We start from the raw sequence: 16,504 nt of genomic DNA, 5'->3' as shown, positions 1-16,504 counted from the left end.
AACAAGTAAATAGGTCTATAAAAATAATCCCAAAACAAGCGCATATAACAGGGGTCTGTAACCTATTTTAAATGAAGTGCCATGTTTTCATTTTCTAGATAGTCAGTCAGCCACAAGCTCACATCACAACAATAATCCATGTAATAATCACAATAACAATACTAATAATAATAATCATAATAATAATAATAATAACAATAAACTTCTTTGTAAACTCACTCATTTACAAACAAGCTCACATCAGAACAATAATGCATGTAATAATAATAACAATAATAATAATAATCATAAGAAAAACAACAATAACAACACTAACAACAGTACAGTACAGTACAGTAAAGACGTACAGTAAAGTACAGTACAGAGGACAACATTACAGTACAGTGCAATACTAAGGAGTGCAGTACAGTATCCTGCTACCCTAATAGACAGGGGTACATAAGCACAGTGGCCGTTTATCCAACAGCTTTCTCCGACCGAACCACACTTTTACCACACATCTCTATATGCAAAATAAATTCGACACACTCCCAGAATACATATAGGCTACATTTAATTGAAAGAAATGTCTTAATTACTCTATAAATATTGTTTTACATCACCACACGATCCCATGGGACAACTTTCTGTGACGTCAAAATCGTCATGTTTGCCAAACTCTCCACCAGCACAGAGCCTCCTCCCCCTTTCACTGCTCCTCTGTGCTGTGTGTGACCGACCCACTGTACTACTAAACGGACTCGCCCACTCTACAAACAACAACAACGTGAACAACAAAGTCAACAAACAAGACTCATGCTTGCCACCGCCAACAACTGGACTGGAATACATCATGCCACGACGAAAACGCTCCGCACTTTCTCAATACACGCCACACGCCAAACGTTTGCGAGCCAGTCACGCAAAAGAAACCAAAACAGGTCATCACAGCATGTTGCATGCGTGTGCTTCTCAGCTTCTCCAAACATTTGCCTGTGCGTGCTTCTGTGCGTGCTTAATCATTTGCACGCCCGTGCATCGTTTGTTCTTTCTGTGCTTTTCCCAAATCACATGTGTGTGTGTGTGTGTGTGTAAACATTTGCCTGTGCGTGCTTAATCGCTTGCACGCCCGTGCATCGTTTGTTCTTTCAGTGCTTTTCCCAAATCACATCGTGTGTGTGCACTGTGTGTGTGTGTGTGTGTGTGTGTGTGTGTGTGTGTGTGTGGCGCGTCGCCCTCCAGCTGCAATTGCGAGTGTGCGCAGATTTGAACCCAAACTCACGCACTATCCATGATGCACATTATTAATACTCGCCTATATTTACTACATCGCCCTGTGTGTGTGTGTGTGTGTGTGTGTGTGTCGCGTCACCCTCCAGCCGCAATTATTACTCGCCTATATAACGACACTTTCACCCAGTATGAAGCTAAATGTGGAAGCCGTGTGTGTCACACCAAAACTGCTGACCTATACAATCCTGTAACGCCGTGCATTCTGTGCTTGCGTGCGCATTTCCCAAATCTCAGTGATTTATCCACACATCGCTCTGTGTGTGTGTGTGTGTGTGTGTGTGTGTGCGCTGTGTGCAGGGCACACTACTGAGTTTAAAAACACAGCTGAAACATGAAGTGGAATCTTTTGTTTGTGTAAAAAAGAAAAGGGAATATCAACAAAACATATCTGTTTATTGTACACAATGCAATATTGAATGCAATGATATGGTGTGTCCTGTAAGCCCATGTGGGCTGGGCGCCTTTGGTGCATGACACAAAAATAAAGAAATCTATCTATCTATCTATTCAGGCCCATTCAATTAATCTATCACTACATTAGTTGCCTGTTCAAACTAAACTACACTTTATGAAATCATTGTTGCAGCCTACACACATATATTCAGGCCCATTCAGAACACATTTCCCAAATCTCAGTGATTTATCCACACATCGCTCTGTGGCCCAATCCCAATCCACTCCCTTGCTGACTCAATGAGCCCTCACTGACTTAGCTGCGCGTTCATGTGAAGTCTGCGAGGGCTTGAGGGATGTCCCATTTGAAATCGGTAAGTCAGTGAGGGCTCAGCCCCGCCCCTTTATGTGCCCTTTGCCAAAGTCAGCATCGATGCTGACTTTGGGCTGACTTTAGCAAAGAAATTACCCACAGTTCATAGCGTTACCAGGGGAATGAGGGGGATCCTCCAAACGTCAATCATTTAAATATGCAAATTAGTTATGTATCGCGATTAGAATGTCAACAAACACAATAGTGCTTTCTCACTGTTCTTAAAAGGAGACGGAATGGAAGGATATAGGCTATATATTTAATAACAATAATAATAATAAGGGAAACAAGATGAGAAATGACTAATGAGCAAAGTAAAAGAATATGGAAATGAAATGTATAATGAATATTATTATATATGAATATTACAACCCATATCACACAGGAAAGTGTATTTATGAAACTAATAATAATAAAACGATCAGCTTAAATACTAAAATAGACATGATAGACATGTATAAATAGGCCAAGCATGTAGGTAGGCACTGGCTGTGAATATGGAGAGTTTTTATAAAGTGTCATGGACTCATGAATGGCGGACTCATCTTCAAAGTGCTGTCCCATTTCTTTCACAACAATGTGGAGCCCTTGCAGCCTCTCACCCTCAAGCCCTTACAGCCGACGTCACTAAAGTCAATGAGGGTCCAGGGCTCAGGGCTTGAGGGGGGCATTTGGGATTGGGCCTTAGCTGCGCGTTCATGTGAAGTCTGCGAGGGCTTGAGGGATGTCCCATTTGAAATCGGTAAATCAGTGAGGGCTCAGCCCCGCCCCTTTATGTGCCCTTTGCCAAAGTCAGCATCGATGCTGACTTTGGGCTGACTTTAGCAAAGAAATTACCCACAGTTCATAGCGTTACCAGGGGAATGAGGGGGATCCTCCAAACGTCAATCATTTAAATATGCAAATTAGTTATGTATCGCGATTAGAATGTCAACAAACACAATAGTGCTTTCTCACTGTTCTTAAAAGGAGACGGAATGGAAGGATATAGGCTATATATTTAATAACAATAATAATAATAAGGGAAACATGATGAGAAATGACTAATGAGCAAAGTAAAAGAATATGGAAATGAAATGTATAATGAATATTATTATATATGAATATTACAACCCATATCACACAGGAAAGTGTATTTATGAAACTAATAATAATAAAACGATCAGCTTAAATACTAAAATAGACATGATAGACATGTATAAATAGGCCAAGCATGTAGGTAGGCACTGGCTGTGAATATGGAGAGTTTTTATAAAGTGTCATGGACTCATGAATGGCGGACTCATCTTCAAAGTGCTGTCCCATTTCTTTCACAACAATGTGGAGCCCTTGCAGCCTCTCACCCTCAAGCCCTTACAGCTGACGTCACTAAAGTCAATGAGGGTCCAGGGCTCAGGGCTTGAGGGAGGCATTTGGGATTGGGCCTGTGTGTGTGTGTTGGCGTGTGTGTGTGTGTCGCGTCGCCCTCCAGCTGCAATTGCGAGTGTGCGCTGTGTGACTGCAGGGCACACTACTGAGTTTAAAAACACAGCTGAAACATGAGGTGGAGTCCGCAATTTCTTTCTTCCCATATTGCGCTGCAACGACACTGGGATGAGGCCCCCGAAGGGGGCCGAAATTCTAGTAGACCTAATGGTCAGAATACATTTTTGAGGGGTGCTAGGCCCTCCAATGCATGGCTTTTTAAGTCATGTGGCAGCCAAGACTATGGACTTTAATGTTTGTTTAGGGCACACTAAATGACAACGTAGGATGCCATGTGGCCGATATAAATAGAGTGGGCGCCCCTCATTTCTTGATTGTTGCACTTTTTTCATTTTTTGTACTACAGTAGCTGTTCTAGAGAGGGGAGAGGATATTCTGCACCATAATGATCAGTCACTGGGGGCCCCAGTAATATTAATGGTCAGCCACCAACCAGACACCGACTCTCCTGTGAGCCAGTCCGACATAGGGACACCCCTGTCTGCCTGACAAACAATCATGCACCACGTGGAGGTCTTATAACCACCACTATGTGGGTCTGACCCTCCTGTATACCTATGCCCCCTCTAAGCGCCTATATAGCTCAGGCCTAGGAGCCAGCAGGAGGTCCATTTAGGACAAGCATACATACATTTAGGAGCACGACTGCCTGACAGTCTTGCAACATGTGGAGGTCTTATAACCACCATCAGTGGAGACTATGTCCTCACTACCTATATGCTAACTCAAGAGGTCCTATCTCGGGAGTAAGAGCCGGCATGGTCCACATGGGACCAGTGGGACTAGTGAGCCATTGCAGGCGACATATAGGAACACTCCTCCCAGCCTAAGCTAAACCCCAATTCCTTAGTTTCTACCTCCTTCCTCCACACTCCGTTCTCCAACTTCTCCAGCATGCCGTGACTATAGACATTGTTTGCATTTGAGGAGTTGAGAACGAGGAGAGTGCAGGCTCCCTAAGCCACTTGGAGTGAGATCTGGGCAAAGATCTTTCATGTATCGTTTGTCTAACTGTCTTTGTTGAAATGTGTGGCGTATCATTTCTCCTCCTCTACATGACAATCCTCGGAGCTCCGGAATGGTCCAACAATCCAACTGTGTGACACGTCATAATTGCCGTCACTTCAAAATTATGCAGGTCTATTCCCCCCTCCTCGCTCGACGCCAGAGCTAAGGCGGGAGTGGAGGACATTAACAATTTATACTTGGAATGTGGCTATTGCAATGCACAACATGGAGGTCTAGAACTACCACCACAGGGACAGACAAGCACCAATCTCTTTAACTGCCTAATGAGCACTCGTCCTGGGCTCTCAAGTGCCCCATAGCTTTAATGGGACATGTATGAGCCACCTCGGACATACAGAGAGGAGAAGACCTGCATGAGGGTCTTCTTAACTTTGCTCTTCTGTCCCCAGGGAGGAATCCAGTGAGTTGCAACAACCTTTGCAGGAAACTATGGCATCGCATTTATTGCACTTCGCGATGAGTGAGTGAGTGGGGCGGATACCACTGTTCTGTGCATTCAGCGAGCGGTCACCGCCGCGGAGCGAGTGTGGTTAACATTGAGGGAAATGACTGAGGCCGAGCACGCAAAGTGCAATAAATGCGATGCCATAGTTTCCTGCAAAGGTCGTTGCAACTTGCACCAGTTGCACGTCCACGACTCCACATTGAGGAAACATCTCAAAAACAATACGCCTACACGAATAACGTTAGAAAATAAAAACTCCTAACTTCTACAGAGCTTTTTATTTGGCTTATTGTACAACTGTTGTTAATGGTGTTAAATTAGAACGCCAATGACTCGACGTCTTTCTGTCTGAATCACGTTAACTATAGAGCCATCAATTAAATAAAAATCGATTTGTCTGCACTTATTTTTACAACTTATAAGCAACTCAACTGCTTTTTTTTTGGCTCTAAATTAATCGCGCAACTATCTTGACACTTGCGTCAAGAACACAAAGCTACGCCCACTGCTTTACAAGCCAATCTCATCACCAGCCCAGTGTGAAGGACCTCCATAAAACCTCTGCAATGCAGTTGTCTTTTTCTTCTTCTTCTTTTTCTTCAAATATTGGTTCCACCCCAGTTTAAAGGTAGAGTAAGTGATTTCACTTAATTCAAATATCACTTATTTTTTTGTTTTGTTGTGATAATCCTCTCTACTATAGAGTGTGCTGATCATATAAGGAGTTCCTCCCTGTCCCCAGTTAACCCCTGGGGGTCAAAAAACCTTAGGTTTCATTTTTGACTCTCTATCCTGATTGGACGAAGGCTTAGGTCCCACAGCCAAAAACGAAACCTAAGGTTTTTTGAGTGAAATCACTTACTCTACCTTTAAGCAACGACAGCATCATTGCATCATTCTCTAGTTGAGCAAAGTGTTTCTAGAGACGAATTTCCCAGGTGTAGGCAAACTCACAAACAACCAGTTCCTCCAGGGGAGTGGTTTAAACAACCTGTCCCCCTGTTCCCACAAATTCACAGAGGGGTGCCCTGGGCACGGCCATTACTGAGGAGTAATCCATGGAGCAGGTGCTCCGTATAGGCTAATCAGTGTTGCTGCGCTTAATGGTACACCTCAGTAATGGCCGCACCCAGGCAAGCCTCTGTGAATTTGTCTATAGGGTAGTGGTTTTCAAACTGGGTTTGAGAACTGAGTTTTGAGTTGAGATAGAACCACCACATTGGTTGTCGGGTTAGGGTGCAACCCTTATCCGGGTGCAACATTGTTTTCTCACTCAACGTTAAAGAAACCAGCTAAACATACAGTAGGCTAATATATAGAGGCACATTTGTGACAGTTTAATGATTTAAGACCGTTATAATACCTTTGTGAAAAGTAATCAACAAACTATACTCGGTTGGTCATGGTGAGCTGACACTCGTGTCTTGCTTCTTCCGGAGGTCAAAGTGTGCGCATCCTGGCGTCTTCATTCACTATTTCAGGAATAAATAGCGCTTTGCACATGTTAACTATTTGGCCATCCACATTGATTAATTGCATATTCTTCTGTATAGGCCTGCCCTACTACTACTATTCTATACCTGCATATTATTATGCATGTATATTTTCATCCACGGTGCCGATCCAACCGCTATGTCTGACTCATAGTGCCAGTGGTCGACTGACACTATGCGACTGTATCCATTGTACACATCTGTCTCTGTCCCTCCATATATGGAGATCTCTGTATCTGTCTGTCTACCTGTGTCCCTTTTATGCCCATATGGAGATCCTTGATGTTGTCAGTATATGCCCATATATCGTGTGGAGGACACCGAGTTTGAAGTCGCCCGGTCCTATGTGCATATATGACCATAATGGCATATCGGTTGGATTTGTGGCTCTGGACAACCGGATCTCCATCATTTCCATCGGTCAGACCGGTGGTTCTACACAGCGCCTATCTGACCGACCTGACGCAGGGCATAACACTTAAGACATGATACGTACTGTATACAGAGATATTGTGCATTTATTGTAAGATAATGTATATTTCATGATACCGTGGGTCAATAGTTGCCAGGTTATAGATACCGTTGACACATTGCAGGAAACACACACTATGTTGATTGCTAATGTACTATTATGTCAAGCCCTGTCTCTCAATCAATCAACCTTTATTATTCGTCAGAAACTGTAATCTAACCTAACAAATATAAGTCACAATCAACCACTTAGGAGCGCGTTGCTACACTGTCCATCCACAATAATGCATTTTAGGTGTCCATGATGTATGTAAGATGTAAGCGCTTTTTATCCAAAGGGCTTTGTATAGATTATGCATTACATTCACCCATTCACACACATGGAAATCACGCAAGGCACCAACCTGCACATCGGGACGGGAGCAATTCAAGGTCTTGCTCAAGGACACTTCGACACTAATAGAGGGTATGCGAGTGACATCATCATCAAACCAGGAAGTTATGCAGGAACGCCTATACTGAGTGGCAAAAAACTATACCTTCTGGCCTCGACAGCCCATACATATCCAAACAGAAAAGTCCTATCTGAGTGCATTAAACAACGTTAAACAATGTTAAACTCACTTTGCATGTTGCTTTGCCACTCGATGTGCATGCGCATAATATACCCTCTATTCTGGGGGATTCCGGGATCGAACTGCATCCGGACGCTCTTCCAGTCACTCTACCCCTTTCATGTGCATGTATAGTGGGAGGTTGTGTGTGTGTGTGTGTGTGTGTGTGTGTGTGTCTATATCGTCTCTGCCCAGATAGGTGTTGTGAAAGATTACGTAGTGGCATAAGGTGGCACGGGGGATGTCATAGCACTGTGTATAAAATGTGGACAAAGGATTTGGGAAAGGTGAGGGGGGAGGGTGTTTAGACAGTGGACTGCAGTCATGGGGGCTTCTCTGCTTCCATACCTGCACTTGACCTCGCTGCTGTTCTCTTCATTCTCTGCTTTGCCTTCCTCGCCTTCCTTACCTTGTGAATTGCAGGCACAGTTTAATCTCAACAGAATGCACAAGGCTGGGGACTTTGTGCTTGGTGGTGTGTTTGAGATTCACCTCTCCTCTGTCTTCCCTGAGCTGTCTTTCACCTCCAAGCGGCTGGAGCTCACTTGCTATCGGTGAGCATCATCACTACAGAGAACAGAGAACTTATTTTGATATCCTATATATCCTATATAGCCTATATATCATATGATTAGTTGATGTTGTATATTTCTGTTTTAGTTTTAACATTGCAGCGTTCAGATGGGCCCAGACCATGGCTTTTGCCATTGCTGAGATCAACAGAAACCCAAGCCTGCTACCCAATGTGACACTGGGATACAGCCTCTATGACACCTGTTACTCACTTGGAGTTGGATACCGTGCAGCTTTGTCATTGGTCAGTGGGAGAGAGCCGAAGTTTCAATTGGATGAGAGCTGTGTTGGCTCTCCTCCAGCGCTGGGAATTGTGGGCGATTCTTCCTCAAGGCATTCTATTGCCATCTCTAGAATATTAGGTTTGTACAGAGTGCCCCTGGTAAGTTCTTTACATGGACCCCTTTTTTGCCATCACACATTTTATACATGTTTAATTTAGTCTGATGAAGGAGTTGAGGTGAGAGTTCTGTATGTGCAAAGTGAAATGACCGTCTATTGTTAGGCTGTATAAAAGAGAGAAAATAATAGAAAACTAAAGTATTTGAGTAGTTTTGTGCCCTTTTCAGATAAGTTACTATGCTGTTTGCTCTTGTCTGAGTGACCGGAGTCAGTTCCCAGCCTTCTTTAGAACAATCCCAAGTAATACCTTTCAGGTAAGTTTCTACAGAAAGAATAGATCTGTTGGTAGAGTATGAAGTACCACAAGCACAAGCGTATACCAAAAACATATGATTGTTGTAATTGATACTGCATCACATCTCATTTTGTTAATCTTGTTAACCCATTCTGACCGGGCACCCATTTTGGTGTTAGCACTATGTTATGCTTTAGCTATTGAAAAATAGCAGATCTTCAAGCTCGTATCGCGCCACCGAGTGGCGCGATACGAGCTTGTAGGTCTGCTATTTTTGAAAAATTCGAAGAACGACGGACATTTTTAGAATCTGATCTCAGGTCAGAATGGGTTAATCAGACCAGTGTGTGTCCCGTGGAAACCTCGTATGAATCTGATCTCAGGTCAGAATGGGTTAAATGAATGTCCTACTTGATCTTAGTACAGCATCACAAAAAAACATCAAAAGTAGCAGAGCTTGTCGATCATAATGGTCGATCAGCTACTTTTGTTATCCCATTCTGACCTGAGATCAGATTCATACGAGGTTTCCACTGGACACACACTGGTCTGATTAACCCATTCTGACCTGAGATCAGATTCTAAAAATGTCAGTCGTTCTTCGAATTTTTCAAAAATAGCAGACCTACAAGCTCGTAGCGCGCCACTCGGTGGCGCGCTATGAGCTTGTAGATCTGCTATTTTTCAATAGGTAAAGCATAACATGATGCTAACACCAAAATGGGTGCCCGGTCAGAATGGGTTATTTTGTGAATTTGAATCCTGAATCACTGTGTTTTTTTTTTACTGTTTTTATTAGGCATTTCTTGTATGACAACATCAGAATATTATTGACAATGATAATCAGTTATATAAAATGAAAAAAAATATGACAGGCAATGTAAATGTTCCACATACAATACATAATAAAAAAGACATATAAATGTGATAAACATGAAAAAACTAAAAACAAGTGTGAACAGACAAACAGACAAACAGACAACAGGACAGACACTCTTGCTCTCAAACTTTTCCAACATTATTATTCTTCTTTAAATGAGAAAATAAAATAAAGAAAAAACACTCAGTTCCTTTTTTTTCTCCTCCTTCTTTTCTTTCCAATTTTCTATTGTGCTATCTATTGTGTAGGAGGGGTTAGCGTGCACCTATTGAAATATTCAACAAAGGGTTGCCATGTCCGGTAGAATCTATATCTTCACTCCCTCTCAATTCAAACGTAATCTTTTCTGAATCACTGTTTTGAACGTATAACGTTTCCACCCTGCTGCAAAGACTATGACGCCTCTCGTTGTCTACGTAGGTGTTCTGTGTAGATTCACAGTGATTTACCACTATGTCGAGCACTTATCCATCCATTCTATATATATGCAATCAGGTGCGAGCTATGCTCCAGCTGATGAGGCGGTTCGAGTGGACCTGGGCAGGGCTGCTGATAGACGACGACGCCTACGGTCACGATGCTGCTCGAATCTTCCAGTCTGAGCTGGACCAGTCCCAGTCGGTTTGTCTGGCCTACGTGGAGGTCCTGCCCTGGGACAATGACCCAGCTGAGCTCCAGAGGATCGTCACCCTGATGAAGACATCCACAGCTCGCGTGGTTATCGCATTTGTGTATGGGATTCGTGCAGTTAAGCTGATGGAGGAGGTCGGCGTCATGTTATGTCACGTACAGTTCATATTCATAAGGCCCAATTGACTGACTTGAGTTATATCAAAATGATGACACCCATTCATACTGTAGTGTATATCATTGCTGTCTGGCAGAAACCTCTTATCTCCGTCTGGTTTTTTTAACAATTGACAGTCCTACACTTGATCATACTACAGCAGGGCTATTCAACTGGCGGCCCGCGGGCCAAATGCGGCCCGCGGAGCGCCCCCTAGTGGCCCTTGGAATAATAATTGGGAAAAAAAAGAAGAAAAAAAAGTTTTTTTTTCTTTTTTTTTTTTTAAGAGAGAAAGTTACAGGTATGATGTGCGCGACATATAAAGTGCTAGATTATCATAATGACAGTAATCAGGCATAGTTGTTTCTAGGGGTGGGGGGCGAGGGGGGCAGCCCCACCCCATGGGGCCCACGTGGCATGCGACCCGCAATTTTATTTGCGCACGCATGAGACTGGACCATGGTCTTATTCAAAACATATTTATTATTACTTATTATTTGTGGACCTTCAGCATTTTTAGTTGAGGACCCCTGGCCTACATACATCTTTGTGTTTGAACACAAAATGCATTTGTATAGAATCCAAAATAATCCGCGCTTCGCGCGCACGCTATGCGGCCCTCCACACACAATCATTCTACAGATGTGGCCCCCGACCTAATCTAGTTGAATACCCCTGTACTACAGCATCACACAAAAGCATCAAAAGTAGCAGATCTACAAGTTCGAAACGCAGCACGGAGTGATGTGCTTTGAACTTGTGGATCTTGCTGCTTTTCCTATTTTTTGATTTGAATCCTGGAAAGTAACAGTTTTGGACACATGAGGTTGAGGTTTCCACCCCCCGACCGAGACATACATGAATACCCTTCTTCGTCGTACAAGAATGTCATGCAAAAGTATAGCAATCTAGTAGCCAATCTAATATAAATACAAATACTATTTGTAATATTTTTGAAAAATGGTTGAAGTGAAAATGGTTAAGTGTGTCTGTGTGGGCTTTATAATTATTTGAACCAATGACAAGTATTAACAAGACCTTATGACTAAAACCACACTGCATCGATTGGAACATGGGTCATGTTGTATATACTACTGTATATACTATACAATAGTATAATAGTACTGCAGTACTATGTTTTGTCCAACACAAACACAATCAACAGGTGGTAAAGCAGAATGTCACAGGTGTGCAATGGATTGCCAGTGCAGACTGGATAACAGATACTATACTCCAGTCTCCTCACTTCATGCCGTACCTGAGAGGCACCCTTGGTTTTGCCATCCGTCGTGGGGAGATATCGGGTTTGAAGGACTTCTTGTTAAAAATACATCCCGACAATGATCCCGACAACACCCATGGCGATACCCTAGTGAGTATTGTATTGAACCCATTCTGACCCTGAGATCAGATTCTAGAAATGTCTTCTGCATCCTGACAGTTTTCATTCTGACCTGAGATCAAAAGTGTCTTAAAAGTGTCAGTCGCTCTTCGATAAAAATACAAAAATAGCAGACCTACAAGCTCGTAGCGCGCCACTCATGAGCTTGTAGATCTGCTATTTTTAAATACCTAAAGCATAACGTAATGCTAACACCAAAATGGGTTTCCGCCCAAAATGGGTTAACCCTTGTGTTGTCAAAAAGTATCCGCCAACTATATGTAACCCCCTGACAGTGGACAAAGTGTGTGCTTTATCTCTCTCTCATAATTATCTCATCATTAACATCTGGTTGTATGTTTGTTGTAGCTTAATATATTTAATGTCTGTAATAATAATGACACTATAGCAAGATGATAGTAGCCTATTTCACGGACATTCCTTCAAAACGGTACATTACTGACAGATTGCGGGAATGAAAACAACATCACATCGCATCGAAGCATGTGTAAAGCGTCGGACCAAGTACACTATACAGTATACACACCATGTTACGTCAGATGTTGGTTGGACTATGGAGATGCCAAGACGTCTTTGTGTGGAATGATAATGTACATTATTCCCATCACTACTGCCTCAATTTGTGTTCGCTCATGGACATTAACACAACCTTCTCCAGGGGAAAGACAACCAACAGCCGTGTGAGCATTTGTATTTGTATGCAAGACGATGAGGGAATAACTGATTGTCTATCTATTGGGGGGGGGGGGGGGGGGGGGGGGGGGGGTACGGTATACCGCCCCATCTTTATATAACCTATCTATTTTATTTATGCTCAAGTCTTTGTTGTGTTTCTTCAGGTGAGGCAGTTTTGGGAGCACACGTTTCAGTGTAAATTTGCACGCCTTCCGTCAGAGTGGGCGGATGCCGGTGGAGGGGTGTGTACTGGACGAGAGGACCTGGGGACAGCAGAGAGTGCACTGTTGGATGTGTCTGAGCTCAGAGTAGAACATAACGTGTACAAGGCCGTGTATGCTCTGGCCCACGCCCTCCATGACATGCTGCAGTGTGTGCCAGGAAGAGGGCCTTTCACTGGACACAGCTGTGCCCGTTTGCAGACAATAGAGCCGTGGCAGGTATACTATTGATTCACAATTTAAATGTTTCAGATTTAGTATTTTCTTTGTTTTTTGTACTTTTTAACCCTGAACATGCAGGGCCAATTGTGTTCTTGTAGACACTCAGCAAAGCCATGATGCACCACGGTGGATTCTAACACACAACCTCTGTGATTTACAATTATTATGAATACAAAAGACATAAGAATCGGTGTAGAGATATTTGCATGCTGGCCTGGTACCCATGTGGTTTTGATTTTCAAAAACAAAACTTATTTTCTCTCTTGGCGAGATGTTTCGATGCTCCCCTGTTAATGCCCAGTAAATGGCCAAGATATATGAGTGGTACAATAGGAGAGTGTCTGAGCCACTTGGAACAACAACCTGAGTAGAGGTAGAAGGCTAGGGCAAAGTTATATTGTGTTGGAGTTACAGCAAGGGTGTAGTCAAACAGTCCCTGTCAGGTAGGCTTTTTTCTCCTCAGAATTTTGCTCATCACAATTTCTAGCTTTTATACTACCTGGAAAAGATTAACTTCACCACCTCATCTGGTGATCGTGTATATTTTGATGAGAATGGTGATTCCTACCAAATCTCTGATATCATCAACTGGGCATGGATCCCTGATGGAAGCGCAAAGGTTCAGAACTTAGGTGTGGTCAAGAAAGATGCCTCCGCGGGTGTACAACTCATCCTTGATGAAGACGGAATCTTCTGGAACTTGGAATCTACAAAGGTGACTTTGGCGTTTCAAAATAAACTATTGGCGTGACGTGTATAGCTTAGTTTAGAAATTGATCGTTATTGTTACTTTCTTCTGTATAGCCTCCTCGGTCAGTGTGCAGTGAGAGCTGTTCCCCTGGAACCCGTGTGGCCAGAAGGAAAGGAGAACCGGTCTGCTGCTTTGACTGCATCGCTTGTTCTGAGGGAGAGATCAGCAACAAGACTGGTAGGTTTGCATTAAGTAGCAATGTGCAGTAGGCTATCTTAAGAATGATGCTGTACTTGTCTGTCCTTATCCTTGCCCTCTTTGTCAGACTCTACAGAGTGCACCAGTTGTCCAGAGGACTTCTGGTCCAGTCCCCAGCGTGACCGCTGTGTCCCTAAGAACCTGGAATTCCTGTCTTACCACGAGGCCCTGGGAATCTCCTTGACGGCCATCTCATTGCTAGGCACACTTATGTGTGCCATTGTCCTAGGAATCTTCATCTATCATCGAGACACACCCATGGTACGCGCCAACAACTCAGAACTCAGCTTCCAACTTTTGCTGTCACTCAAACTATGTTTTTTGTGTCCACTTCTGTTCATTGGCCGTCCCAGGCTTTGGACTTGTCAGCTGAGGCATGCAGCATTTGGGATCAGCTTCGTGCTGTGTGTCTCCTGCATCCTGGTAAAGACTATGGTGGTGTTGGCTGTGTTCAAGGCCTCCAAACCTGGGGGTGCAGACATTATGAGGTGGTTTGGTGCTATGCAGCAGAGAGGAACAGTTCTGGCTCTTACTTTCATCCAGGCAATGATCTGCACAGCCTGGCTCGTGTCTGCCTCACCAACTCCTCATAAAAACACACAGTACCACAGTGATAAGATAGTCTATGAGTGTGATGTTGGATCAACCATTGGTTTTGCGGTGTTACTAGGTTATATTGGTTTGTTGGCACTCCTCAGCTTCATCCTAGCATTCATGGCTAGGAATCTTCCAGGCACCTTCAATGAAGCCAAGCTAATCACTTTCAGCATGTTGATCTTCTGTGCCGTGTGGATAGCCTTCATCCCAGCATATGTCAGCTCTCCAGGAAAATATGCAGATGTAGTGGAGGTGTTTGCTATTTTAGCATCTAGTTTTGGCATTTTGGTGGCGCTGTTTGGACCAAAGTGTTATATAATCATTTTGAAACCTGAGAGAAACACTAAGAAGTCCATCATGGGTCGTGGTGTCACCAAGACATAGAAGTATAGAAATGCAGTCACAAAACCATTTGTGTATTTATAACAATTAGTGTGTAAAGATATGTTTTTATTGCGGATAGCCTTGCTAATAGTAGATTCAGTTTTATACCAGATTTAACTAAAAGCAGAAATGCAGTCAGAGATTGTTCATCTTATTATTTTTATTATTATTATTCCATTTACCTGATTTTCACTGCATCAGTTCTGCTGCACCCCACAGAGAAAACATTTTGTTCTCATTCCACCTGCTTAAGAGAATGGTATTTGTAACATTTGTGGTAAACATGTACTATTTTTATTGACAAAATGTATCAATGGACATATACATTATCTGTCAAGTTCATGAACATAAAAAAAGCTTGATAGCTTATACTTCCGTTGCGGTGCTTTGAGCATACACGATCATGGTTTTCAATTTCAAACGTTTTGTGCCAGAAACACCAAAGTGAATTAAGTGAAAGTGGAAAAATAGCAGATCAGAGACATAACATATTATTTTATACTTTTACTCAATTATGTAGTTAAGTCAACTCTCATTCACAGCATCATCATACTACATACAGTATACACAGCCAGTAAACCATCTTATTTTTCTTCTTTGCAAATAAAGTAACTCCACACACTTAAATATATCTATTTGAAAATAAAATAAAGCAAAGACAGATGATGTCACAGATCCGGTGGTGCGGCTTGTACAGGAGCTTGCATGGCGTTCTCCATGAAGAGATGCTTGTTCAGATACCTTCTGCGGCAATACCTGTTCACTTCCTTGTCCTACTTCTACTGTAGCACACACTTTGACTCCTGGTGTGCAGTCACAGTGCAAACACTCACACGCACACACACACACACACACACACACACACACACGCACGCACGCACGCACGCACACACACACACACACACACACACACACACACACACACACACACACACACACACACACACACAAGCACACACAGTAAGATGGAGAGAGAAGACATGCATCAGTTAATTACATACACATGAAAGCATTTCCATACACATTATAATCATGAGCAGGATCTCTGATGTCTCTATAGCTTGTCTACAGCTTCTGTACAGTATGTTCATGTCGATGTGTTCTCATGCATGGTTGTGTGAATGAGCAATCATGCGTGAAATGTGCAGAGCAATTAAGTTCAGTCAGGAAACTCTTTGCAGTTGGCGGCTGACCTGAATCACATCCCCCACAGCTGTCCTAGTGTAGCGGTTAGAGCTCATTGCCTTTCGTGCGGATGGTTGTGGGTTTGAACCCTGCATGGATGTTCGACGTCAGCAAATGCATGCGGTCGCAACGGTATAGCCTAAACACCGAAGCAAATGCCTTCGGATCTGAGCCATAAGTCTCCCGAGGAGTCGTGTCTGAAGCCAGTCCCGGACGGGGTTGTGTCATCTTGCTGCTGCCGTCTTAGGATTGCTGCTGCACCCTCCACCACCCCAGCTACCACCAGTTGTTTTTAATCTAATTCTATTCACTATGGGGTGATTCATAAGGCGCGAGACAATGTAGTGCAGAACAGAGCGTATATGCGCGTGACATCATCATCAAAAAAAAGTTATGCAGGAACGCCTATACTGAGTG

The 16,504-nt window shown here is 43.1% G+C and overlaps 1 protein-coding gene across 1 annotated transcript; it reads left to right on the top strand.

Moving 5' to 3' along the window:
- Window positions 1-7,899: 7,899 nt before the first annotated feature.
- On the top strand, window positions 7,900-14,902 carry LOC308313418 (extracellular calcium-sensing receptor-like; the record flags this gene model as incomplete). The annotated part of the gene is made up of 9 exons (XM_080760516.1): window positions 7,900-8,129; window positions 8,236-8,530; window positions 8,718-8,804; window positions 10,161-10,430; window positions 11,618-11,824; window positions 12,694-12,969; window positions 13,460-13,687; window positions 13,777-13,900; window positions 13,989-14,902. The coding sequence occupies 9 exons, from the start codon at window positions 7,900-7,902 to the stop codon at window positions 14,900-14,902; spliced, it is 2,631 nt and encodes an 876-aa protein (XP_080616642.1).
- Between the last annotated feature and the right edge of the window lie 1,602 nt (window positions 14,903-16,504).

This window comes from Protomyctophum bolini (genome assembly GCF_963924005.1).
Source record: "Protomyctophum bolini genome assembly, chromosome: 3".
NCBI lineage: Eukaryota > Metazoa > Chordata > Actinopteri > Myctophiformes > Myctophidae > Protomyctophum > Protomyctophum bolini.
The sequence above is the reverse complement of the archived record's forward strand: the minus strand, read 5'-3'. Positions and strand labels throughout refer to the sequence as shown.